The sequence below is a fragment of the Bos indicus genome, chromosome 14 (assembly GCF_029378745.1).
Source record: "Bos indicus isolate NIAB-ARS_2022 breed Sahiwal x Tharparkar chromosome 14, NIAB-ARS_B.indTharparkar_mat_pri_1.0, whole genome shotgun sequence".
Classification (NCBI taxonomy): domain Eukaryota; kingdom Metazoa; phylum Chordata; class Mammalia; order Artiodactyla; family Bovidae; genus Bos; species Bos indicus.
This window is the reverse complement of record NC_091773.1, coordinates 70,419,906-70,445,223: the sequence shown is the minus strand read 5'-3', so window position 1 is coordinate 70,445,223 and position 25,318 is coordinate 70,419,906. Positions and strand designations below refer to the sequence as shown.

Genomic DNA, 25,318 nt, shown 5'->3' with positions numbered 1-25,318 from the left:
TAGCAAATGAAGCAACTGACAAACAACGAATCTCAAAAATATACAAGCAACTCCTACAGCTCAACTCCAGAAAAATAAATGACCCAATCAAAAAATGGGCCAAGGAACTAAATAGACATTTCTCCAAAGAAGACATACAGATGGCTAACAAACACATGAAAAGATGCTCAACATCTCTCATTATCAGAGAAATGCAAATGAAAACCACTATGAGGTACCATTTCATGCCAGTCAGAATGGCTGCGATCCAAAAGTCTACAAGCAATAAATGCTGGAGAGGGTGTGGAGAAAAGGGAACCCTCTTACACTGTTGGTGGGAATACAAACTAGTACAGCCACTATGGAGAACAGTGTGGAGATTTCTTAAAAAACTGGAAATAGAACTGCCTTATGATCCAGCAATCCCACTGCTGGGCATACACACTGAGGAAACCAGAAGGGAAAGAGACACGTGTACCCCAATGTTCATCGCAGCACTGTTTACAATAGCCAGGACATGGAAGCAACTTAGATGTCCATCAGCAGATGAATGGATAAGAAAGCTGTGGTACATATACACAATGGAGTATTACTCAGCCATTAAAAAGAATACATTTGAATCAGTTCTAATGAGGTGGATGAAACTGGAGCCTATTATACAGAGTGAAGTAAGCCAGAAGGAAAAACACCAATACAGTATACTAACGTATATATATGGAATTTAGAAAGATGGTAACAATAACCCTGTGTACGAGACAGCAAAAGAGACACTGATGTATAGAACAGTCTTATGGACTCTGTGGGAGAGGGAAAGGGTGGGAAGATTTGGGAGAATGGCATTGAAACATGTAAAATTTCATGTATGAAATGAGATGCCAGTCCAGGTTCGATGCACGATACTGGATGCTTGGGGCTAGTGCACTGGGACGACCCAGAGGGATGGTATGGGGAGGGAGGAGGGAGGAGGGTTCAGGATGGGGAACACATGTATACCTGTGGCGGATTCATTTTGATATTTGGCAAAACTAATACAATTATGTAAAGTTTAAAAATAAAATTAAATTTAAAAAAATGTTTATAGACTTTAATAGCAAAAATTACTAAACAGAATTTATCCTAAGGAAATATTTTTTAAACAATAGTGGCATGTGCTCCACAAAAAAAGAAGCCACTGCAATGACAAGCCCGCTCACGGCAGTAAAGAGTTAGCCCCTGCTCACCACAGCTAGAGAAGGCCCACATGCAGCAATGAAGACCCAGTGCAGCCATAAATAAATAAAAAAATATTTTAAAAAAGAAACTAAATAAATGATGACTAAACTAAGCCAAAGCAAGCAGAAGGAAATATAAAGTGGAAATTAATGAAATGGAGAATACAAAAGCAAAGGAGAAAATCAACAAAACCAAAACTTGTTTTTCTTTTTTTTTTTAAAAAAAAAAAAAGATCAATACAATGAACAAATCTTCAACTGGACTTACCTCAACCAGTTCAATCTCTGGTTGAGGAACTAAGAACCTGCAAGCCAAACATGGCACAACCAAAAAAAAAGAGGGAACATCACTACCAAACTTACAGAGATTAAAAAATCTAAATAGAATACTATAAGCAACTGTTTTCTCACAAATCAGACAACCTAGGTGAAATAGACAAATTCTTAGACAAAAACTACAAAAACTGACTATGCCAAAGCCTTTGACTGTGTGGGTCACCACAAACTGTGGAAAATTCAAGAGATGGGACTACCAGACCACCTGACCTGGCTCCTGAGGAATCTGTATGCAGGTCAAGAAGCAACAGTTAGAATCGGACATGGAACAACAGACTGGTTCCAAGTTGGGAAAGGAGTCCGTCAAGGCTTTATGTTGTCACCCTGCTTATTTAACTTGTATGCACAGTACCTCATGAGAAACGCTGGACTGGATGAAGCACAAGCTGGAATCAAGATTGCCAGGAGAAAGATCAATGACCTCAGATATGCAGATGACAGGACCCTTATGGCAGAAAGTGAAGAGGAACTAAAAAGCCTGCTGATGAAAGTGAAAGAGGAGAGTGAAAAAGCTGGCTTAAAGCTCAACATTCAGAAAACAAAGATCAAGGCATCTGGTCCCATCACTTCATGGCAAATAGATGAGGAAACAGTGGAAACAGTGACAGACTTTATTTTGGGGGGGGGCTCCAAAATCACTGCAGATGATGACTGCAACCATGAAACTAAAAGCCTCTTGATGAAAGTGAAAGTGGAGAGTGAAAAAGTTGGCTTAAAGCTCAACATTCAGAAAACTGAGATCATGACATCTGGTCCCATCACTTCATGGGAAATAGATGGGGAAACAGTGGAAACAGTGTCAGACTTTATTTTTCTTGGGCTCCAAAATCACTACAGATGGTGATTGCAGCCATGAAATTAAAAGACGCTTACTCCTTGGAAGAAAAGCTATGACCAACCTAGCTAGCATATTCAAAAGCAGAGACATTACTTTGCCAACAAAGGTCCATCTAGTCAGAGCTATGTTTTTTCCAGTAGTCATGTATAGATGTGAGAGTTGGACTATAAAGAAAGCTGAGGGTCGAAGAATTGATGCTTTTGAACTGTGGTGTTGGAGAAGACTCTTGAGAGTCCCTTGGACTGCAAGGATATCCAACCAGTCCATCCTAAAGGAAATCAGTCCTGAATAGCCATTGGAAGGACTGATGCTAAAGCTGAAACTCCAATACTTTGGCCACTTGATGAGAAGAACTGACTCATTTGAAAAGACCTTGATGCTGGGAAAGATTGAAGGTGGGAGGAGAAGAGGGTGACAGAGGATAAGATGGTTGGATGGCATCACAGACTCAATTGACATGAGTTTGAGTAAATTCCGGAAGTTGGTGATGGACAGGGAGGCCTGGCGTGCTGCAGTCCATGGGGTCACAAGAATCGGACACAACTGAGCAACTGAACCTAACCAAAATTGACAAAAGAATAAAAGAACTATAGCAAGTAAAGAGATTGAGCTAGTAATTTTAAAAATTCCCACAAAGGAAAGTCCAGGTCTAGATAACTTCACTGATGAATTCTGCCTAACAATGGGAGAATTAACACCAAAGTTTCACAAATACTTCCAAAAAAAAAGAGTATGGAACACTTCCTAACTTATTCTACGAGGCCAATATCATCCTTATATGTAAATCAGAAAAAAAAATACAATAAAACTGCAGAGCAGTATCTCTTATAAATACAGATGCAAAAATTTTCAACAAAATACTAGCAAACTGAATCTAGCAACTATAAAAAATTATATATCATGACCAAGTGGCATTTATCCCAGAATAAAAGGCTGGTTCAACATACAAAAATCAATTAATTTAATATTCCATATTAATAGAATAAAGGACAAAACCAGACGAGTATCTCAACAGAAGCAGAAAATCATTCCACGAAATCCAATATCCTTTCATGATGAAAAATATGCAACAATTCAGGAATAGAAGGTAAATTCCTCAACCTGATAAAGGATATATAAGAAAAACCCACAGTTAATATTAATATTATACTTAGTGGTGAAAGACTGAAAGCTTTCCCCATATGATCAGGAACAAGAAAATGAAGCCCAATCTTGTCACTTCTATATAGTAAGTCCGCTTCAAGTTGTGAGCTCTCAAAGATTCGAGTGTGCATTTCCGTGTCTTAAGTTAGTGCACTTATCTGGCGCACGTTGTCACGTGTGTGCGTCCTCTGCGAGTGGTTGTGCTTTGTGTACTTTACAGTTCTGTAGAGAATGGGCTTCTCAGGGGGCTCGGTGGTGAAAAGAATCTGCCTTCCGATGCAGGAGACACAGGAGATGCTACTTCAAGCCCTGGGCTGGGAAGATCCCCTGGAGGAGGAAACAGCAACCCACTCCAGTATTCTTGCCTGGAGAATCCCATGGACAGAAGAGCCTAGTGGGCTACAGTCCATGCGGTCGCAAAGTCAGATATGACTGAGCACGCACGCACTGTATAGAGTGTAGTAGTATAATGTCTTAATTTCAAGCCCAAGATATCATCTACGATGAGAAAAAAAGAGGCACTACCCAGACATCACTGGATCATTTTATCAAAAGGGTAGCGTTGAATCCAGCAAGGAGCCAGAACCTGTGCTACCAACATCAGGCGGGAGTGGAATTGCAGCTCGCCCTCTGTCTCCTATTGCTGACACTCCTTCAGCTCTGTCGTCGGCCACCTCCTCTCCCTCTTCAGGTCGGTAACTCCTCTTGCCTATTCACTCTGTACCAGCCCCTGTTTGCCAGGTGCTGTCCTGTACTTTTCAGGGTACTATTCTGTAAGGTAAAAATGTTTTCCTTATTTTTTATATTTGTTTTTTGCATATTATTTGTGTGAAAAGTATTATAAACCAATTATAATATGGTCCTCTATAGCCAATTGTGTTAGCTGGGTACCTAGGCTAACTCTGCTGGACTTATGAACAAATTGGACTTTAAGAATGCACTCTCGGAACAGAATTCATTCGCATGGAGGGGACTTCCTATCTAATATTGTACTTGAGATCCTAGGTAAGAAGAGAAATAAAAGTCATCCAGATTGGATAATAAAAGTACCTCTATTCACAGAAGACATGATCTTATATATGGACAATCTTAAGGAATCTAAAAAGAATTTTACAGCAAATAAACAAGTACAGTGAGGCTGCAGGACAAAAGATCAATATACAAAAATCAATACTATTTCTATACACTAGCAAAAATAAATCTGAAAGTGATGTTATGAAAACAACTCCACACACAATAAGATTAAAAAGAATAACATACTTCAAAATAAATTTAACCTGAGAAATACAAGAAAATCTGAATTTGTAATCTGAAAACTTTAAAACATTATTGAAAGAAATTAAAGATCTAAATAAATGGAAAACACCCCATCCTTAAAAGTTGAAAAACAAGATTTTTAAGATAGTAATATTCCCCAAATTGAGATACTGATTCAACACAATCCCTACCAAAATTACCTTTGTCTTGTTTGTAGAATTAACAGGATGATCTTAAAATTTAGGTTTAAATGTAAAAGACCCAAAATAACCAAAACAATCTTGAAAAAGAAGAACCAAGTTGGGAGACCTAACACTGCATAATTTCAAACTTTACTACAAAGCTACAATATTATAGAACTGTGTAAGAATTTCTTTCTTTCTTTTTTGGAGGATATGTTAATAATCTAAGGATCAACCCCATGGGGCAATAAGTTTATGGCACTGGCATGCTGCTGCAGCTGCTAAGTCACTTCAGTCGTGTCCGACTCTGTGCGACCCCATAGATGGCAGCCCACGAGGCTCCCCTCCCTGGGATTCTCCAGGCAAGAACACTGGAATGGGTTGCCATTTCCTTCTCTAATGCATGAAAGTGAAAAGTGAAAGTGAAGTTGCTCAGTCGTGTCCGACTCTTAGCGACCCCATGGACTGCAGCCCACCAGGCTCCTCGGTCCATGGGATTTTCCAGGTAAGAGTACTGGAGTGGGTCACCAGTGCCTTCTCCGATGGCACTGGCATAAGGATAGACATATAGATTAGTGGAATCAAAATCAGGAGTACAGAAGTAAACTTTTGTATTTATTGTCAAATTAATTTCCAACAAAGGTGTTAAGATAATTCAAGGGGAAAAAAAAAGTGTTTTCAGCAAATGATGTTTGAACAACTGGATACTCACATGCAAAAGAAAATGAAGTTAGATCCCTACCTTGTACCATGCACAGAACAACTAAAAATAGATTAAAGGCCTAAATGTTAGAGTTAAAACTATAAAACTTTAAGAAGAAAACACAGGCATACAACCTTATGACTCTTGATGAGGCAGTAGTTTTTTAGATATTATATCAACAGCACAAACAGAAAATAAAATAAATAAATTGAACTTCAAAATTAAAAGCTTTTGTGCTTCAAATGACATTACCAAGAAACTGAAAAGATAATCTACAGAATGTGAGAAAGTATTTGCAAATTATGTGTATAAGAAACTTTATGCAGAATATATAAACAGCTCTTACAATAAAAAGACATAATCCAATTTAAAAATAGGCAAAGGATTTGAAGAGACATTTCTCCAAAGAGCAGATACAAATAGTACGTAAGTACATTAAAAGATATTAACATTAATCATTAGGGAAACCCAAACCACAAAGAAACCACTCTACTCCACTAGGATAGCTTTAATTAAAAAAAAAAAAACAGTAACAAGCGTTGCCAAGGATGTGGAGATATCAGAACACTTATACAATGCTGGTTGAAATGTAAAATAGTTTAGTTGTTTTGCAGACCAATTTTACAGTTATTCAAAAGGCTAAATATTAAATTCATCATGACTCAGAAATTTTACTCTTAGGTATATACCCAAGAGAATGGAAAACATGTCCTCACAAAAAATTGTACATGAATGTCCATAAAACCATTACTTTGTAATAGCCATAAATGTCCATTAAATGATAAATGGATATTCAAAAGGTAGCATATTCACACGATGGAATATTATTCGGCTATAAAAAAGGGGTGGAGTACTAACAGCAGCTACAATATGGATGAACCTTGAAAATAAGATGCTAAGTAAAAGATACTATACACAAAAGGCCACATGTTATATGACTTCATTTTTATGAAGTGTCTGTAAAGGCAAATCTATAGAGACTGAAAATAAATTAGCGTTTGCCAGGGGGTGGGAGGAGACGAAAGAGTGGCTGCCAGTGGTACAGGGTTTCTCTGAGGCTGGTGAGAGTGTTCTGGGATCAGACAGTGGTGATGGTTGCATACTTTTATGATATATTAAAACCCAAAGAATTGGCCATTTTAAAAGGGCAAATCTTAAGATATGTGAGTTACATCTCATACATTACAAAGAGAAAAGGCAAAAAATGACCTATCTCAGAAATGTAGCATACAATTCTTTCATCTGGAAGCCCCTGAGAATACAGAGCTGGGCATAATTGCAAATCTTCAGTGAAAGAAGTCTGTAGATGTGTAGTTCCTTCCTTCCTTCCTTCCTTTTCTTTCTTTCTTTCTTTTTTGGAGGATATGTTAATAATGCAAGGGTCAACCTCATGGGGCAATAAGCTTGTTTTGTGCCTCCCTGACTTCAGGTAAGAAGTCCTTTGGTACAGATGAGGGGACTGGGACAACTCCATGGAATAAAGAGCTCAGAGTACATCTTACCAAGGCCGAGTTTCCCACATCATCTCCACAGCCAAAGATGGAGAGAGAATGAAATGCTTTTTTTTTTCTGAGATGTCAGATTTTATTTTTTGTCATGTAACCTACTTTTTAATTTAAATTGAAGCACAATATTACATGGGCTTCCCTGGTGGCTCAGATGGTAAAGAATTCACCTGCAATGCGGGAGACCTGGGTTCGATCCCTGGGTTAGGAAGATCCCCTGGAGGAGGATATGGCAACCCACTCCAGTATTCTTGCCTGGAGAATCCCCATGGACAGAGAAGCTGGGAGGACTAGTCCATAGGGTCACAGAGAGCCAGACAAGACTGAGCAACTAAGCATAGCACAGCACACAATATTACATGAATTATAGGGATGCAACATAGTGATTCACGTCTAAAGGTTATACTCCACTAATAGTTACTACAAAATATTGGTCATATTCCCTGTGTTGTACAGTATATTCTTGTAGATTATTTGCTGTTGTTCAGTTGCTAAGTCATGTCCAACTCTTTGCGATTCCATGAACTGCAGGACACCAGACTTTCCTGTCCTTCACTATCTCCTGGAGTTTGCTCAAACTCATCTCCATTAAGTCAATGATGCCATCCAACTATCTCATCCTCTGTCATCCCCTTCTCCTCCCGCCCTCAATCTTTCCCAGCATCAGGGTCTTTTCCAATAAGTCAATTCTTTGCATCAGTATTGGAATGTCAGCTTCAACCTCAGTCCTTCTAAGGAATATTCAGGGTTGATTTCCTTTAGGATTGATTGGTTTGATCCATTGCTGTTCAAGGCAGTTTTACACACAACAGTTTGTACCTCTTAATCCCCTGCCTCTCTCTCGGCCCCTCCTCTCCCCCAGCCTGTCGCTGGTAACCACTAGTTCTCTCTCGGCCCCTCCTCTCCCCCAGCCTGTCGCTGGTAACCACTAGTTCTCTCTCGGCCCCTCCTCTCCCCCAGCCTGTCGCTGGTAACCACTAGTTTGCTCTCTGTGCCTATGAGTCTTTTTTGTTGTAGTCACTAGTTTGTTTTGTTTTTCAGATTCCACCTATAAACAATTTCATACAATATTTCTCTTTCTCTGTCTGATTTATTTCACTTTAATGTAATACCCTCAAAGTCCGTCCATATTGCTGCAAATGGCAAATTCTCATTCTTTTTATGAAAGTGAAAGTGTTAGTCACTCAGTCATATCTGACTGTTTGCAACCCTATGGTCTGTAGCCCGACAGGCTTCTCTGTCCTTGGGATTTTCCAGGCAAGAATACAGGAGTAGGTTGCCATTCCCTTTCCAGGGGATCTTCCCAACTCAGGGATTGAAGCCAGTTCTCTTGCACTGCAGGCAGATGCTTTACGGTCTGAGCCACCAGGGAAGTTCTTTTTATGGCCGCGTAGTACTCCACTGTGCGTGTGTGTGTCACGTGTGTGTCAAGATATTTTGTATCCGTCATCCACTGACGGACACTTAGCTTGCTTCCATATCTTGGCGACTGGAAATACTATGAATATTGGGGTGCATGTATCTTTCTGAATTAGTGTTTTCATTTTTTTCACATATACCCAGGAGTGGAACCACTGGGTCATGTGGTAGTTCTATTTTTCGAGAAACCTTCATACAATTTTCCACAGTGGCTGCACCAATTTATATTCCCCCAAAAAAGTACACGAGCAATTCCCTTTTCTCCACTTCCTCACCAACCTTTGTTATTTGTGCTCTTTCTGAGGATAGCCATTCTGACAGCTTGAGGTGATATCTCCTTGTGGTTTAAATGTGCATTTCTCAAGACTATACTTTCAGGGATCATTTCTAGAGTTTATTAATTTACATTTCTCTGATGATTAACAATGTTGAACATCTTTTCATGTGCCTGTTGGCCTTCTGTATGTCCTCTTTAGAAAAATGTCTATTTCAGTATTCTACCCATTTTTAAATTAGGTTGTTTTCTGACGTTGAGTTGTATGAGCTCTTTGTATATTTTGGATATTAACCCCTTATCAGTTATATCATTTGCAAACATTTTCTCCCATTCTGTAGGTTGTCTTTTCATTTTAACAATCATTTCTTTTGCTGTGCAAAAGCTTTGGAGTTTAATTAGGCTTAACTTGCTTATTTTTGCTTTCATTTCCTTTGCTTTAGGAGACAGATATGATTTATATCAAAGTGTTCTGCTTATGTTTTCTTCTAGGAGTTTTACGGTTTTGGTCTTACATCTAGGTTTTTAATCCATTTTGAGTTAATTTTTGCATATGGTGTTGCGTGCATGCTCAGTCACTTCATTGGTGCCTGACTGTGTGACCCTATGGACTATAGCCCGCCAGGCTCCTCTGTTCATGGAATTCTCCAGGCAAGAATACTGGAGTGGGTTGCCATGCCCTTCTCCAGGGGATCTTCCCAACCCCAGGGATTGAACCCATGTCCCTTATTTCTACCTGCACTGACAGGCAGGTTCTTTACCACTAGCATCACCTGGGAAGCCATATATGGTGTTAGGTAGCATGATATACTCGACTAGAACATGAGAACAGCAGTGTTATAATATCAGTTATGCCATTAATTTATTTAAGCCTCGATTTTCCTATCTGTAAAACAAGCAGTTGGTACAAAGAGTCTCTAAGGTGTTTTCTAGCACAAAGACTCTGAGATTCTAGAAGGAATTCCCCTTCATCTCCTACTTCTCCTCTGTAACACACATACCCATACACAAGAGCTTTCAGCCGTGACAACGGGGCTCTCATTTCCTGCCTAGAAGAGATAAGCTTTGTAGCATGACTGATGGAAAAAGAACAGAAAACGACGTGGAGCAACCCAAGGAATGATTTTACTGGCTGGGATCCTCAGAGACTGTGAAAGGATCCTAAGAAGCAATTTCTAGGTCTGCGATATTTGTAAGTTGGAGATTGTACAGTTCAGTACATCAGAACTATGTACAGTTCTGATTCTGTTCAAAGAGACGTGGACCTGTACTCGCAGAACATCTGTTCCTTTCTGCCCGAAGAAGTGACGGCAGACTCTCTGGCCCACAGACAACTTTTGCTTTGATTATAGGATGCTTTTTTTTAACTGTGCCAATATTCTTAGATTTTGATTCTTAGGAAATATTTAGATTCTTAGGAAATTCTACATAAAGATAAAAATGTCTGACTTTTGTGGAAAAAATCATGAAATCCTGTAATACACAAATTCTGATGTGAGAAATTATCTGGAATTGCCCTGAGCCTTTGCCCTGTGAGGCACCCTCAGTTAGTCCCGCTCCCCACTGTTCCCTGTGTCCCACAGGCTGACACCAAGTGTCAGAAGACTTTTAATTTCACATTTGCACAGTTTCGGGGTTTTCTACATCTGTTTTTTTGCTATTGCCTTTCTGATCCCAAGATAGTACCGTTCATCATCTACCTGGCCCCTGTGGGTAGTTGAGGTACTCGCTACAGACAGGCTTTCAAACCCAAGCTCTGAATTAGCAACTGAGAGGAAGACTCTCCAGTCTACAGCTCCAGACTCATGTGGCCACTGTCTCTTAAACATCTCCACCTTGCTAACCCCACAGATTAAATTCAATAAGCCTAAAACTTATTTTCCCATAAACTTTCCCTCCCCTCCTTCTCTCGCTCTCTCTTTGAGTGACACCATGAACCAGCCAGTCAAGCAATCCAGAGACCCTAGAGTTACCCTCAACACCTTTCTCTCACTGCCTGCACTCACTCAGTAACCAATTCCAGCACATGGGACCCCCTCGCATTGCTCCCACCCGTCCCGTCCCCTCCACTCCCATTTATACTTGCTTAAACCAGGCCTCCGTCATGTCCCACTGGTTCTATGGCAAACAGTGTCCCAAGACCCTTCCCGTCTCCAGGCTCACTCCCCTCATCATACACTCAAAGTGATCAGAGAGCAAGTCTGGGCAAACACAGCCTAACTCCTTCACCCCTTCCTTAACGTCCCAGTGGGCCCTGCCGCCTAACACAGGTTAAACAGCCAGTCAGGACCCCCACGCCGACCCTCGCCCTCAGCAGTCTCACCTTCTCCTCACAGCCTCTCCCACCCTAAACCACCTGCCATCTTTCATTTTCTTGCTAAATGCCTGCCCCCATATTTTTTTTTCCATCTAGTCCTCAGGGCCTGCTTTCTGTTTGGGAGTGCCTGGTCAACTTTAAATACCCAGTTCTAGGGTCCAATGAAACTTTTTCTGTTCAACGACTACCCTCCACTCTTAAAATCGACCACTCTTTCTCCGCCTGCACTTGGCCCCCTCCGCAGCCCACCAGACTCCAATCAGAACCCTCCAGCGCATTGTTTGCCTTCTTGTCAGTCTCCTTCTGCTACCCAAGAGCGCTCCAGGGGCAGAATTGCTGCTGGTCTCATCCTGCACCCCCAGAACCCAGCACAGCATCTTGTAACACTAGGCACTTTCTGCACAGTTCATAAAAGGAGATGAATGTGTGCCCAGCCCACAGCATTCTTACCAACTTATGAAGCATAAAACACACAAATGAAAAGGACTTTCCAAATGTAAATGAGAAATCTCTAACTAAATGCTCCCTGGCGAGGGAGACAGAGTTAGTTAACGAGATATTCCCCTAAGTGAGCCCTCGCCAGAGACTCCCAACCTTTTCCTGGCATCCTCTTCCGTTTCCCAGCTCCCTCCGCTTTGCAGCCCTGAACAGAAACGTGATTCAGGCCCGCTCCTCTGCGGGGTGGGGGCGGAATCTAAGAACCTCAGAAGTCAGGATCCTTCCTGTCTCTGCGGCCTCCGTTCCTACCTCCTTCTCCAGGCTTGCAGCTTCCCGGCTTCACTGGCCTTCTGCCAGAACCCCAGGCAGGCCCTGCCCTCTCCCAGCACAGGGCAGGTGTCCCAGCTGTGCCTTTGCTGGACTGCTCTTCTGTCTAAGCTCTCAAAGCATTTGCTCCTCCCTCAGGGCCTGACTCCCCTAACTGGAGAGGTCACAGCCTCTGTAACACCCTAGGGCGGGGGCAGAGAGATACCTGTGCACCCCCACCAGCTCATATAATAGGGCCACTTAGCACTGATCTGGTACCAAATGAGAGAAGGTGGGATGAGACAGTTTTCGGTCCCTCCTCTGTGGATGGGAACTGTCCAACAAAAGAGATGTTTGGCACTTAAGAGAAGGCATACCCACCTCAGACAGTAGTTTGGCAACCCCTGTTGCTCCCCCAGTGCATGGAGCAGGGGATCACGGGCATCCTCTATGGCCCATCAAAGCCTCTTCAACCACTCCAGGGCCAAGCAGGTTTCCCCAGGGGGTTCTGACCAATGCAGTAGGATGTTTTTCTCCCTCTCTCCATTATGTTTCCAGGATTCTTTCAGTGCCCCTAAAGCTGAAGTCTCTTGGCCCTCAAGCCCCTGCCATCCACCCTCAATCTGAGGCTTCTCAGTGAACCAAGTGAACAAGATGACTGCCTCCCAGTGTGTCTCGGTCAACGCCTGGGTCGGCCTAGAGACAGGCTCAGAGGAGGCAGTGAGGAAAGCAGGCTGTGTGTGTGTGTGTGTGTGTGTGTGTATGTGTGTGTTCGTTGCTTAGTCGTGTCCGACACTTTATCAACCCCATAGACTGTAGCCCACCAAGCTCCTCCCTTAGACTGTAGCCCACCAAGCTCCTCCCATAGACTGTAGCCCACCAAGCTCCTCCGTCCACGGGATTCTTCAGGCAAGAATACTGGAGTGGGTTGCCATTTCCTTCTCCAGGAAGGCAGGCTATTCCAGCGCTAAGCCAGAGAATCGCATCTTCAAATGCTGCAAGCAGCCAGCTCACGGAACAGACCAAAACTCGGATAACCACCCCCTTCCGAGACTGGTTCCCTGCCCACCCCCGGAGAGGGGCAGAGCCTACAGGCCCTAAGATCGCCGGCTCAGGGACGGGAGGTATCCCAGATACCACTGAGAAAGTCCGAATGAGGACGCCTGGTATTACTGAGACTGCTCATCTCTTGGCTCCTGAAATCATTCTCCATAATGAGATCTCCTAGGCCTCTATTTTATTTCTGGGTGTCCAGTAGATAAAGGAGTAAAGTCCACAGAGAGCCTGCAAAATCAAGATGACAGGGACTAAGAGTAGCCCTTACCTGGAATATGGGTTGACTCGGTTCTTGGCCTTCAAAAATTGAAAATTCCATGGGTTTTAGGGGTCCACTAAACTTTCCCTCTTGGCCATATCCAGTTGTCTGTTAAGAGATGAAAGAAAAATAGAAAATTAGCAACACCATGTACTATGAATGTATTTGGGCCACTTGATGATTTTCTTATGGTTCTGGGAGTGATATATGAAATCTAAGATTCTAAAATGGCTCAAAAAAGAAAAAGTGAAATCAAGTCAAAATAGGCAGGAAGGGTTCTAATATTTGTTGAGGCTCCACTATGTCAAGATGGTTTGTCAGCAGCCTAGCATTGCTTTTCTCATTCAAGGTGATTCAAGCAATCACCCTGGGTGGGGGGGTGGGGTGGGGGTGGGAATTAACACTGCCGTGTTTTCAATCAGGCTCACAGAGAGTTAGTCACTTGACCGGAGTAGAACCCACGAGCAGTTGACATGGCACACACACTAGGTTATAGCTGAAGGAAAACTGGTGATCGTCGTCCCACAGTGCCACTATGCCATTCAATTCTACCTGGTTGACACCAGCTTCTTAAAACCCCTCCATTCCACTATTGTTAGTTTATAAGGAAATCCATGGCAGATTCCCCAGCATGCTAGAGTTCAGGCACCTCAAAGACAATTGAATCCATAAGGGGAAAAAAAAATACGTGGACCTGTTTAGTACAATGCTTGCCTGACACACAGCAAAAAGAGCTCACATTCACTACGCTAGCGTATGCTGAGCTTTGTCCTAAGCACATTTAACCACGTTAACAATCCTACATTTATCATCACTAGCTCTGTTTCACCAGCGATGAGACTCAGATGCAGAAATGTTAAGTCATTTGCTCACAGTGCAGGAAGCAGGATTTGAACCTACAATTCCAGACCACTCTTAGCCGCTCTAAGCCACTGCCCCACTACCCACTAGAAAGAGCACAAGTGGCCGAGACAGCCTGGCAGGAAATCTGCAGCATGGAGGGTGTGCAAGAGGGCACATTCAGCGGTAGTTCCTGCCATCCCTTTGTCTCCCACCAACGAGGATCATTGAAGGAAATCGCGAGGCAGAGCAGCACGCAGGAAGGGACCGCCAGCTATACACCCACCACAGTGGGCACCCCTGGAACGAGGTATCTAGCACAACACCCAATGCCAGTGCCTCTCCTGAGTGGTCCTTCCGCTCTCCTCCTGTGGTGGCAGTCAGGGGTGGGATGGATTAGTATGATATGGGAAGTTAATGGTTTGGAGAACTGGACAGGTAAAACAAAAAAAGAAAGAAAAACTGGGGAGAAGAGATTTATTCTCCATTTCCTTATATGGAGCAAGTACACTCTTACTGCAGAAACACTGGAGATAAATAACCCAAAAACAATTAGGACAAAATGATGGGGAGAAAAGATCTTGTACTGTGGCTCATTAAACCTTGACTGAGTTGATCTGGGTGTCCAACAAAAAAGCATTAATAAACAAGAACACAGAGGTTTTGGAATTTGGAACTTCCCTCCACTTCAGAGATGTAGTGGACTCTTGGGTTAGCTGCCCCCGCAGCCATCATCAACCTCTATCCCTTGGAAAGACAAATGATCTCTTTCCCAGACTCCTTTGCAGGAAAGATCAGGGCCAAGTGACTCCATTCTGGTTATTGAAACAAAAGGTGGAGTCTGCTGGGTCGGGGTGTGGGTGGGGGAATGTTTCCAGTCAAGCTTTTGTTCTCCTGATGAGAAGGAGACAACAGAGGATGAGATGGTTGGATGGCATCACTGACTCAATGGACATGAGTTGGGGTAAACTCCGGAAGTTGGTGATGGACAGGGAGGCCTGGCGTGCTGCAGTCCAAGGGGTCGCAAAGAGTCAGACACGACTGAGTGACTGAACTGAGCTGATGAAAAAGGACAGATGTGGGTGGCACGGCCCTTCCTCTTTCCTTGTTCTTATTCAGGCAGTGGTCCCCTGTCTGTAGCTGTGGCAGCTGTCATGAAACCATGGGGGATAAACCAGCTCAGATAATGGTGGAGCAAAGATAAAGAAGCCCAGGTCTCTGATAATATCACAAAACTGCTAAACCTGCCCAGGACTGCCCACTATAGGATTCTTGTTGTCTAACAAAAAAATAAATCCCTGTTGACTGGAGACACTCTAAATATGCTCATAGCTAAAGGACTTCTTTGGAGAAAGCAATGGCACCCTACTCCAGTACTCTTGCCTGGAAAATCCCATGGATGGAAGAGCCTGGTAGGCTGCAGTCCATGGGGTTGCTAAAATTCGGACACGACTGAGAGACTTCACTTTCACTTTTCACTTGCATGCATTGGAGAAGGAAATGGCCACCCACTCCAGTGTTCTTGTCTGGAGAATCCCAGGGACAGGGGAGCCTGGTGGGCTGCTGTCTATGGGGTCACACACAGAGTCAGACATGACTGAAGCAACTTAGCAGCAGCAGCAAAGGACTTCTTAACTGATGCAATAACTATACAGACTCCTAGCTCATCAGTTCCTTTCAAGGTGTGTCTTCCTCTGAGGGCTCATCTTCCCTCCCACTTCTTTCCACATCTTCTCCAGCTCCAGCTCCAGCTTCTCCTCCCTCTGGAAGGCAGAGCACAATAAGTGGGCGCTGTGGTGGATACAGGATGCTGCTGCTGCTAGGGCGGTGCCTTTTGAGGGGCTACTGCTTAATAGCACAATGCTTTCACCAGCTTTCTGCTCACATCAGAAAGCAGTCTGTCTTGTGGCTCAGCTGGTAAAGAATCCGCCTGCAATGCCGGAGACCTGGCTTTGATCCCTGGGTTGGGAAGATCCCCTGGAGAAGGGAAAGGCTACCCACTCCAGTATTCTGGCCTGGAGAATTCCACGGAGAATGGAATTGAAATGGGGAATTCCATGGACTGTATAGTCCTTGGGGTCACAAAGAGTCAGACACAACTGAGTGACTTTCATTTCATTTCATCAGTTTTCTGCTCACATCAATAAGCAGTCTGTCTTTCAGCTGATCACACCGGTGACAGACCCTGCAGGAAAACTATGTTAGTCAGGCACACCTCACCCACAAGCCTGCATTTTTCCTCTGTGGACAAGCCGGCTCACCTATCAGGAAACAAGGAGATGTCTCAGTGGCAAGGTTCAAAGTAGGGTTGGGTTCTCATATCAGGGCTATTTGAGCTATAAAGATTTCAAAATGCATGAGTCAACAAGCCATACTGCCAGAACTGGGAAGAATGTTATAGTGAAAACTTGTGAAAGAGTTGGAGGAACAAAACCCACCATCTTGCATAAAGAGGTGAAAGGTAGGAAGCGGATGGAACTGATATTTTTGTGTTTCCTGCTATGGAATGTGACCCTCCACACATGTCATTTCTTAAGATCCTCACCACTATCAGGGAAGTCTCTCAAGAGAACCCCCTAGCAGAGGCACAGATAGTTGGTGTTACAGTGGAATGGTGCCGAGGGGGCTGGACTACCAAGCCCCACCCCCTCCAAGTTGCCCCACTGCCTTCCAGGCCAGCAAAGGACACTTGCAGTTGTCAGATCTGCCTGCCTAGTAGCCACCTTCATTGCGCTTTACACCAAGAGTTCTCTGTGTTGGTTATACAGTAAGTATTTCAAGCTCTCCTCCTTCTGGAGGAAGCAGAGTCCCAGGCACAATTCTAAAACAGTTGGCTTCTCCCTGATTTCCTTGCATCCCTACTCAGCACTCTCCCAAATCCTCTCTTCAGTGCCCTTCCAGTGTGTTCACACAGTGTTTCTAATCCCCTAAGAGAACCAGTTCTCAAAAGAGAATGGCTGAGCCACTATAGTATGGAATAAATGGTAAATATCCTCTGCTAAATAAAAGCTTGATGCCCAAAGAAAGAAGCACCAAGTGAACTTGCAGTCTTCACAGGAGAGGGTCTGGGCACAGGGGTCGGGGGTGGGGGCAGAAGAGACATGGCTCCTCCCAACGGCCCTGAGACCCCAGTCCACAGGTCGCAGCCTCCCTCCTTCACCCAGAGACAGCTGTGCACGTGGCCGTCTCCCAGGCAACGCTCTTGCTGCCAGCAGTGGTTTGGGCCGCATTTCTCACTCCGGGTAGAAACTTCACTATGGTGAGAGTAAGGAAAACAAAAGGAAGGAAAAGGAAAACTGCTTTTCATCCTCTATCTAGGAAGAAAAATGCATATCCCCATCTCAGATCAGAAGCTGTTGAACCTGCTAATGTTAAATTATCATGAAAGAATCTTCTCTGTCTTTCTTAGAGCTCACTGTTGTTTCTTAATATAAATCCATAATTATGTATTTAATTTCTACCTTGTTCCTGGCACTGTGCTATGTGCTGAGGATGCAAAGATGACTAAAACACAGTCTTCCTCATGGAGGTCAGGGTCCATATGAGTGTAATCCCTGAATATTTAAAATGTGGTAGTAATAATTATAGCTAATATTTATCAAGTCCTTAGACTGTGCCAGTCACTGATCCAAGGGCTTCGTATGATCTCATTTAGTTGCCATATAAGGCAAGTCCTCTTGTTAGACCCATTTCATAAGGCAGAAAACTGAGGTTCAGAGTGTAGTAACTCACCCAAGTTCCTATCACCAGTCAACAGCAGTGCCAAGTTTGAACTAGGCACTGATTTCACCGTTCTGCCATAATATAGATAGCAAAGCACATATGAGAAGGTAGCAACAGGAGCGAAGCCAAGTGGTGCTTCTTGGCAGTCCTGAGGAAAAGCTTCGAGCCCCAGGCTGTGGGGATGCACAAGGCTCATAAGGTTCAGACTGCAGCTTTTCCCCTCAAGAGGAACGCTTTGGTAAGTTTACAAGTACAGCTGTATGTCACTCTAAATATTTTGAACTGTGTAGACTCTCAGGGGCTCTCTGGAACTTGAAATCCGATGTTATATTCGGGTTTTCAAAGAAAGGAACCAAGATTAGAGGTAGGAGGATCTAGTAGCTTCCTTCTAAGGAGAAAGCAAATGCTTCCCCATAATTTTGCTTCATAACACAGCAAATCTGGCACATGTATGACCCTTAGGAACCTCACGACAAAAGGGAAGACCGCATCCCTCTATCCACCTGAGGCCTGGGCTGGTCTCCCCACGTTCCATTCAGCTCCAACTTCTAGAAGCCTGAGTCGATAGGGTTAGCTCGACAAGTGACTAAGGGCAAATTTGGCCAAAAAAAGTCCAAGCCATATATGGAAACAAAAGTGCAGAGCAGAGTCAAAACTGGAGAAAATACTTTTCTTAATTTCGGTGGTAATTTAACGATGGTTAAAGACAAAATAAATAAAGTCAAGACTAAGGGACAGAGACTAACACATGTATCAGTATACTTTTCTTTCCAGATTCCCTGAGCTGGATGTAAAAGCCTAAAACTGAGTAGATGAATGGTTTAAAACTTGCCCGTGAAGGGGCATTGGCTTATAAGAGCTGAGGAGAAAGCATCTCCCTGGTTGAAAGTTAGACATATAACTTACAGCCATTTCATCAAAAATGGCCCATTAGTGTAAGCTGTGTGCTTTGTTCACAATAAGTTGATAGACTTTTTTGTTTAAGTGATGATAGCTGTTGCTTCCCCGGTATGGGCTAGAAATATTCCACTAAATAAAGACAGAACATTTCTCTTCTCTTACCAAGTAAAGTGTAAGGAGACACAAGCAGTGTAGCTGGGCTTGCGTTGTCATAATTTTCCTTATTCAAACTCCTGTGAATAAACCGGAGATAAGTTGATTAGTTCCCCTCCTATTAAAACCATGTTTATCCAAGCACAAAGGATCCCTGGACGATATTCAGTTGTAAACCTCGTAGGATGGCATCCTTGAAGGCCAGCCTCTCCTCTGCGGAACAGCCTGGACTTCCCCAAGCCCCCTGATACCTCATCCACAGCAACCACAAGTCAATATCCCGAAACAAGCTTGTGCTGACTCCAATTTTACCGCTTCACTTTATCACTCTTCTTCACTTAAATAGTCTTAAGTGGGAACTTCCCTGGTGGCCCAGTGGTTAAGAATCCGCCTTCCAATGCAGGGGACGAGAGTTCAATCCCTAGTTGGGGAAGTAAGAGCCCACATGCCCGGGGGCAAACAGAGAAGCCTCAACTACTGAGCCTCTGCTCTACAACTAGAGAAGCCCCCATGTGCCGCAATGAAGACCCTCATTATATGGATGGAGGAGATGCGCCAAATGCCAAAATAACGAGATGCTAAAATTTTAGTGGTTCTGATTCACAGCTGCAAATATGTGAGAGTCTTCAAGGAGGAAGAACCCAAGCATGTTCCCAATCCTTCATTCAACGACCTCACCAGCCACCTCTTTGGTCTTCTAAACCTTGCTGTTAATTGTACAATACACCAAAGGAAAAAATGTATTTATAACTCCCAAAGCAACTCAGTGAGAATCTACACTCTGCCCCTCTTCTCTCCTACTCAGTATTATTTTTCCTCTTTCCCTGTGTCTTCACGTTTCACAAAAAGTATACCTTTCACCCTAAGATACATCATGACTAACTGATTTTTTTCCTATTCTTATTTTTTCATGACTAACTGATTTTAAGATCTGAGACAAATTTTCCACATGGTCTGTGAAGCAGGACTGTTGCCTATCATAATATTGGACTGCTAAAACAAAACAAAAAAAAAAAACAAGGAAATGAAGAATGCATTCACTTCACTAAAATTCCAATTATTTTATTGCCTCGAGGAATTGTAGATGATCTTGTTTTACTTTTTTTTTTTATTAATTTTTTAAAGTTTTCTACATTGAACTTACATCGCTAATATAATCTGCACGGGAAAATGGTTATAAAATTCTAACTATCTAAAAATTTAAACCCTGAAAATTTTTAATTCCTTACCTTTGGACACCTTCTATTTGAACTTTAAGAAAGATCAAAGTACTACAACAATTTAGCTTAACAAATGTCCTGGGAAATAAAGATAGAAAATAGTGTTTATTAAGGATCATCCCTGGTGGCTCAGACGCTAAAAAAAAAAGAATCTGCCTGCTGTTTGGGAGGCCTGGGTTTGATCCCTGAGTTGGGAAGATCCCCTGGAGAAGGGCATGGCTACCCACTCCAGTTTTCTTGCCTGGAGAATCCCATGGACAGAGGACCCTGGCGGGCTACAGTCCATGGGGTCTCAAAGAGGTGGACACGACTGAGCGACTAAGCACAGCACAGCACATAGGGTAGATCAGTGGAGGGACCTTTACAGACAGAATGGCAGAGGCCCAGAAGGTGTACTCTTGAGTCAGCGAGTCTGGGTCGGAAACTCAGAACAGCCTTTCGTTAGCTGTGTGGCCACGTGGGTACTACTTAATCTCTCTCTGTGCCTCAGTTTACTCGAATGAAAAATACATAGCAATTGCTCAATAGTGAGCGAACACTTTTACGAGTTTCTCACAGTCATAACGAATTAGGAAATGTTACTCTTACTTTATACATGAGGAAACTGAAGTCCAAAGTTAAGCCATTCACCTTAAGACACAGCTAGGAAGTGATACTGCCCTGTTGCCAACCAGATCTGTCAGAAGCCAAAGTTCAAAGAACTTTCCTCTCTCTGCTCTACCCTGTACTGTGTGATAGCCCAAGAGAGGCAGATATAGGCATAGAGATGTGCGTGTTGTTAGCGCATGCTGTGTAAATGAGACCAATTGTCCCAAGGCTACAGCTATTTTAAGAAAGAGCTAGGACTGAAACCCTTCAGGACAGTTAGATCTGTAAATTCTGTGAATGTTTAGAAATGAGCTTTTGCAACAAAATTAGTTTGGTCTATGTGTCCAAACATCATTTTAGAATTGGCTCCTTGTCAAACACAAACAAGACATTTTTTCTACGGCTTTAGACTACTTACATGGTTTGGAAACATACGGAAACAAATAACAAGCCCAGGTTCTAGCATACTACAAATATATTTAAAATTAATAAATTGGTATTATTAAATCTAACTAGTCATTTTTTTATATTAGTAAAATGAACACGATCAGCTATCAACCAATATTTGCTTAAGAGAAGTAGCATTTGGGGATCTTTCTCCTCAGAACCCTCAGCATCAAGATCTTTTAAACGTTGGTCCCCAGTTGCTCTTCTGGCCTTATCTCCCACTCCCGCCGCACCCAGGAATGCCGCGAGCACTCCGTGGACTTTGCACCCAGCTTCCCTGTCTCCACGCTTCGGCACTGGCTGTTCTTCCTACCCAGCAAAGGGCCCCACCCAGGGTAAATGACAATTGATATTTGCTGAATCCAGCTGGATTGAGATTATGTGTTCTCATTTTTCCTTACATACCTGACCATCTAGAGCCAATTTATTTATTTTAAAATCACTGAATTTAACAATTCTATTATGTGCCAGATACTGGGCTAAAATCTGGGAAAACAAAATAAGGGGTATAGCATCTGCCTCATGGAGCTAGAAATTACATCCTTCATGCAATCTCTCTTTTTTCCAGCCAGAAGCTCTCTCAAAGCCCCTCCTCCTGCTGCTGCTGCTGCTGCTGCTGCTAAGTCGCTTCAGTCGGGTCCGACTCTGTGCGACTCCATAGACGGCAGCCCACCAGGCTCCCCCATCCCTGGGATTCTCCAGGTAAGAACACTGGAGTGGGTTGCCATTTCCTTCTCCAATGCATGAAAGTGAAAAGGGAAAGGGAAGTCACTCAGTCACGTCCGACTCTTAGAGACCCCATGGACTGCAGCCTACCAGGCTCCTCTGTCCATGGGATTTTCCAGGCAAGAGTACTGGAGTGGGGTGCCACTGCCTTCTCAAAGCCCCTCCTACCTGCATTTTATTTTTTATCGCTTATTTACATGTCTGTGTTGCTGCTTCTACTAGAAAACAAAATCCTTCAAAGCAGAGGCCTTATTTTAAAATTATATATTTTTAACCTCTCCCAGCTCTTCATACTATGGCTTGCATATATTACACTCTCAACAGATGTTTATTAAATTCTGAAACATTTGTGATTGTCTAACATTGGTATCGGAGAAGGCAATGGCACCCCACTCCAGTACTCTTGCCTGGAAAATCCCATGGACGGAGGAGCCTGGTAGGCTGCAGTCCATGGGGTTTTGAAGAGTCAGACACGACTGAGCGACTTCACTTTCACTTTTCGCTTTCATGCATTGGAGAAGGAAATGGCAACCCACTCCAGTGTTCTTGCCTGGAGAATCCCAGGGACGGGGGAGCCTGGTGGGCTGCCGTCTATGGGGTCACACAGAGTCGGACACGACTGAAGCAACGCAGCAGCAGCAGCAGCAGCAACATTGGTATTCTATGAATTTCTCCAATTAGTAAGAACTTTCAGAATAAACAGAAAACATTAAAGGAAACTAACAAGATCTAAAGATTTATTTTGATGCACAGTAATACATTTTTATTGTTGATGATAAGGATTATTTCTCTTTTAAATACACAAACAAATTTCTTCTCAGTAAATAGGTTAAGAACTGATCGATATATACCATCTGCACTTGAAATGATTTCTTAGCACTTCCAAGCTTCCAAAGACATGTAAGTTGAATGGCAGAAAAGCAAATTAAAATAAATGCCTTATTTTAGCTAGATGCTCAAACAGGCCACCGTTTGAGGTGCTTAATGAAACCTAAAAAGTAAACAAAGCATTAAACTCATCCTTTATTTTGTTATTTACATTTGGTTTCACCCCTCACAGAAAGGTTTCCAGTGGGAAACAGAAGTAATTGCTTTCTGTTCCCATGCCTAGAGTCTCATGATTTCTTTGTGGATGAATCAGTCACACAATGCAATTATTAGATTGGCTGGTTTGGACCCTGGCTCCTCCACCGACTCGCCTCTGTAAAGCGAGGATAATAGTATCTACTTTGGGGACCTCAATAAGTGAATATTTTGAACAGTTAATATTTTTTGTCAAATAAAATTTCCTTCTGCCACCCAAGTTTATTAGTCAGAACTTTAAATGTTGTCCTACAAGACAGTTCCTGTCACAATTCCCAGCTTTCGATGGCCCTGGTCACAAGGATACTCGAGACGCAGCCTTCACAACAACACCCTCACGGCCAAAAGAAGCGGCCAAGTAAAGCCTTTGTCTGAATGATCCAAGGCAAGGTACCCCACTGCTAGGATTATGCCAGAGGAGGACTCCGTCCTCACAAACAAGTCTCGCCTATCTTTCTTCTTCACACAGACATAATTTCACTAATGAATATTACATCCTGGCTGGAGGGAAACCATGGTTTGTAACTGAAATTGCCTAAAACCACCAAGCCATACACACTTGGTAGACTACTTCACCAACCCTACTTGGCAAAGGATTGGAGTAGATTTCCAGATAATTCAGTGATGTTTTGTCTGAACTATCTGAAACAGTTGATCCAACCCTCTGCTAGGAATTTTTGCTGTCAGAGTTTCCCTCAGGCACAAAGACTAAATTCACACAGTTTCTATGCAACTATCTAAGAGGCCAAGTACATCCTTAGCAACAGAGGTCAGAGGTCTGGGAGAGTTTTGAAAAGCCACCACCAGTTGCTTTAACCGTAAACAATTTACAAACGCGGAATCAGGGCTGCTGGCCTTGACAATTAGGGCTGACGGCTTCGTTTAACTTACCACAGCCCAGAAAACACTGAAACCCCTCCATGTCCTGAATCTGTGTCCAGCCAGGATAATGACACAAAGGCAGCTAACATTTCCTGGAAGCCCTTTGTCTCAGCACATGCTGAGACTTTTATATAATTATTGATTTTTCGTAAGAACCCTATGAAGCAGACGCTGTTAAAATTTATCTCTTAAAGGGGCTTCCCTGGTGGATCAGCAGTAAAGAACCCACCTGCCAATGCAGGAGACATGGGTTCGATCCCTGATCTGGGAACATCCCACCTGCCTGTCTTGGAGCAACTAAGCCCATGTGTCGCAACTACTGGGTCTGTGCTCTAGACCCGGGAGCCACGACTACCGAGTCCAGGCCCTAGAGCCTGTGCTCCGCAACAAGAGAAGCCCGTGCACCACAACTAGAGAAAAGCCCGCACAGCAATAAGACCCAGCACAGCCAAAAATAAATATGAAATTATTTTTTAATGTAAAAAAATTTACCTCATAAAGATCAAAAATCAAAGAAGTCACAAGACACTGGTCCAAGATCACACCGTCTGGCTAACTTCACACCTATGCGCTCATTCATATATTAGTCTCTCTGAAAGCATGAACATCCTTACAAATAAGACTCCTGGTGTCACTGAGTCGGTTACGTATCTTGCTAAAATTCCAAAAAGTTTTGTTTTTCGCTCCATGGCGGCGCTTCCTCCTCAGACACTAACATGCATTCGCCTTCTCAGAGGACCATCAGCCTTGGAGATCCAGCTCCTACCACACAACTATTTCTCTATCGTACCCTCTCCTCATTCACTCTCTGACCTTCACCCCCCTAGTTTCTTAGTTTTCAGTCGAGCTGAGTGTGATGGGTTGAAGACTGCCCCTTGCCTCAAAATTCATGTTGGAGTCCTGACTGCCAAGTACCTCAGAATGTGATCTGACTCGGAGACTCAAGTCTTCACAGAGGTAATGTGGTTAGAATGAAGTCGTCAGGGTGAGTCTGCTCCAATATGACTGGTGTCCTCATCAAAAGGGGGAACTTGGCCACAGAGACACACGTAGAGGAAAGACAATATGAAGGGCCACAGGGAAAGACAAGCCAAGGCGAGAGGCTGCAGATCTCATTGTCTGCAGGAGTCAGCCCCTCAGGCACTTTGATTTTGGACTTCAGGCCTCTAGAGCTGTGAGACAATAAATTTCTGTTGCTTGAGCCACTCTATCTGTGGTACTTTATTATAGCATCCCTACCAAACTAATACATCAAGGGGCCCTAGTTTTGACTGACAAAGGCACTGCCATCCTAAGACAGAGGTGGCCTCAGATGGAGCCTCATCCAGTTACTATATAGGCAGTGGCCACTGCATCCCAGGGGCTCCACTCCAAGCTGATTGAGTCTCCTGCTGGGCTCCAGTGCCTCCAAGAGGTATTTTTAGACTCCCCTGTCGTTTCCCCATTTATCTGAGTAAGGACGAGGAATTTCTAGGTCCCAGGTCTCCAAACCTGCAAGTAAATCAATACACAAGCATTGATTTTCTTCCCCCT

The 25,318-nt window shown here is 43.3% G+C and overlaps 1 protein-coding gene across 4 annotated transcripts in view; it reads right to left on the bottom strand.

Moving 5' to 3' along the window:
• CDH17 (cadherin 17) overlaps positions 1 to 25,318 on the bottom strand; it is an 89,147-nt gene that overhangs the window by 49,850 nt on the left and 13,979 nt on the right. For all 4 annotated transcript variants that reach the window (XM_019974053.2, XM_019974052.2, XM_019974054.2 and 1 more), the window contains 2 exons: positions 18,849 to 18,919; positions 13,233 to 13,331 (listed from right to left, as the gene is read on the bottom strand). In XM_019974053.2, the coding sequence (XP_019829612.2) occupies positions 13,233 to 13,331; positions 18,849 to 18,899 (150 nt within the window). In that variant the 5' untranslated portion in view covers positions 18,900 to 18,919. The remainder of the gene's footprint in view (positions 1 to 13,232; positions 13,332 to 18,848; positions 18,920 to 25,318) is intronic.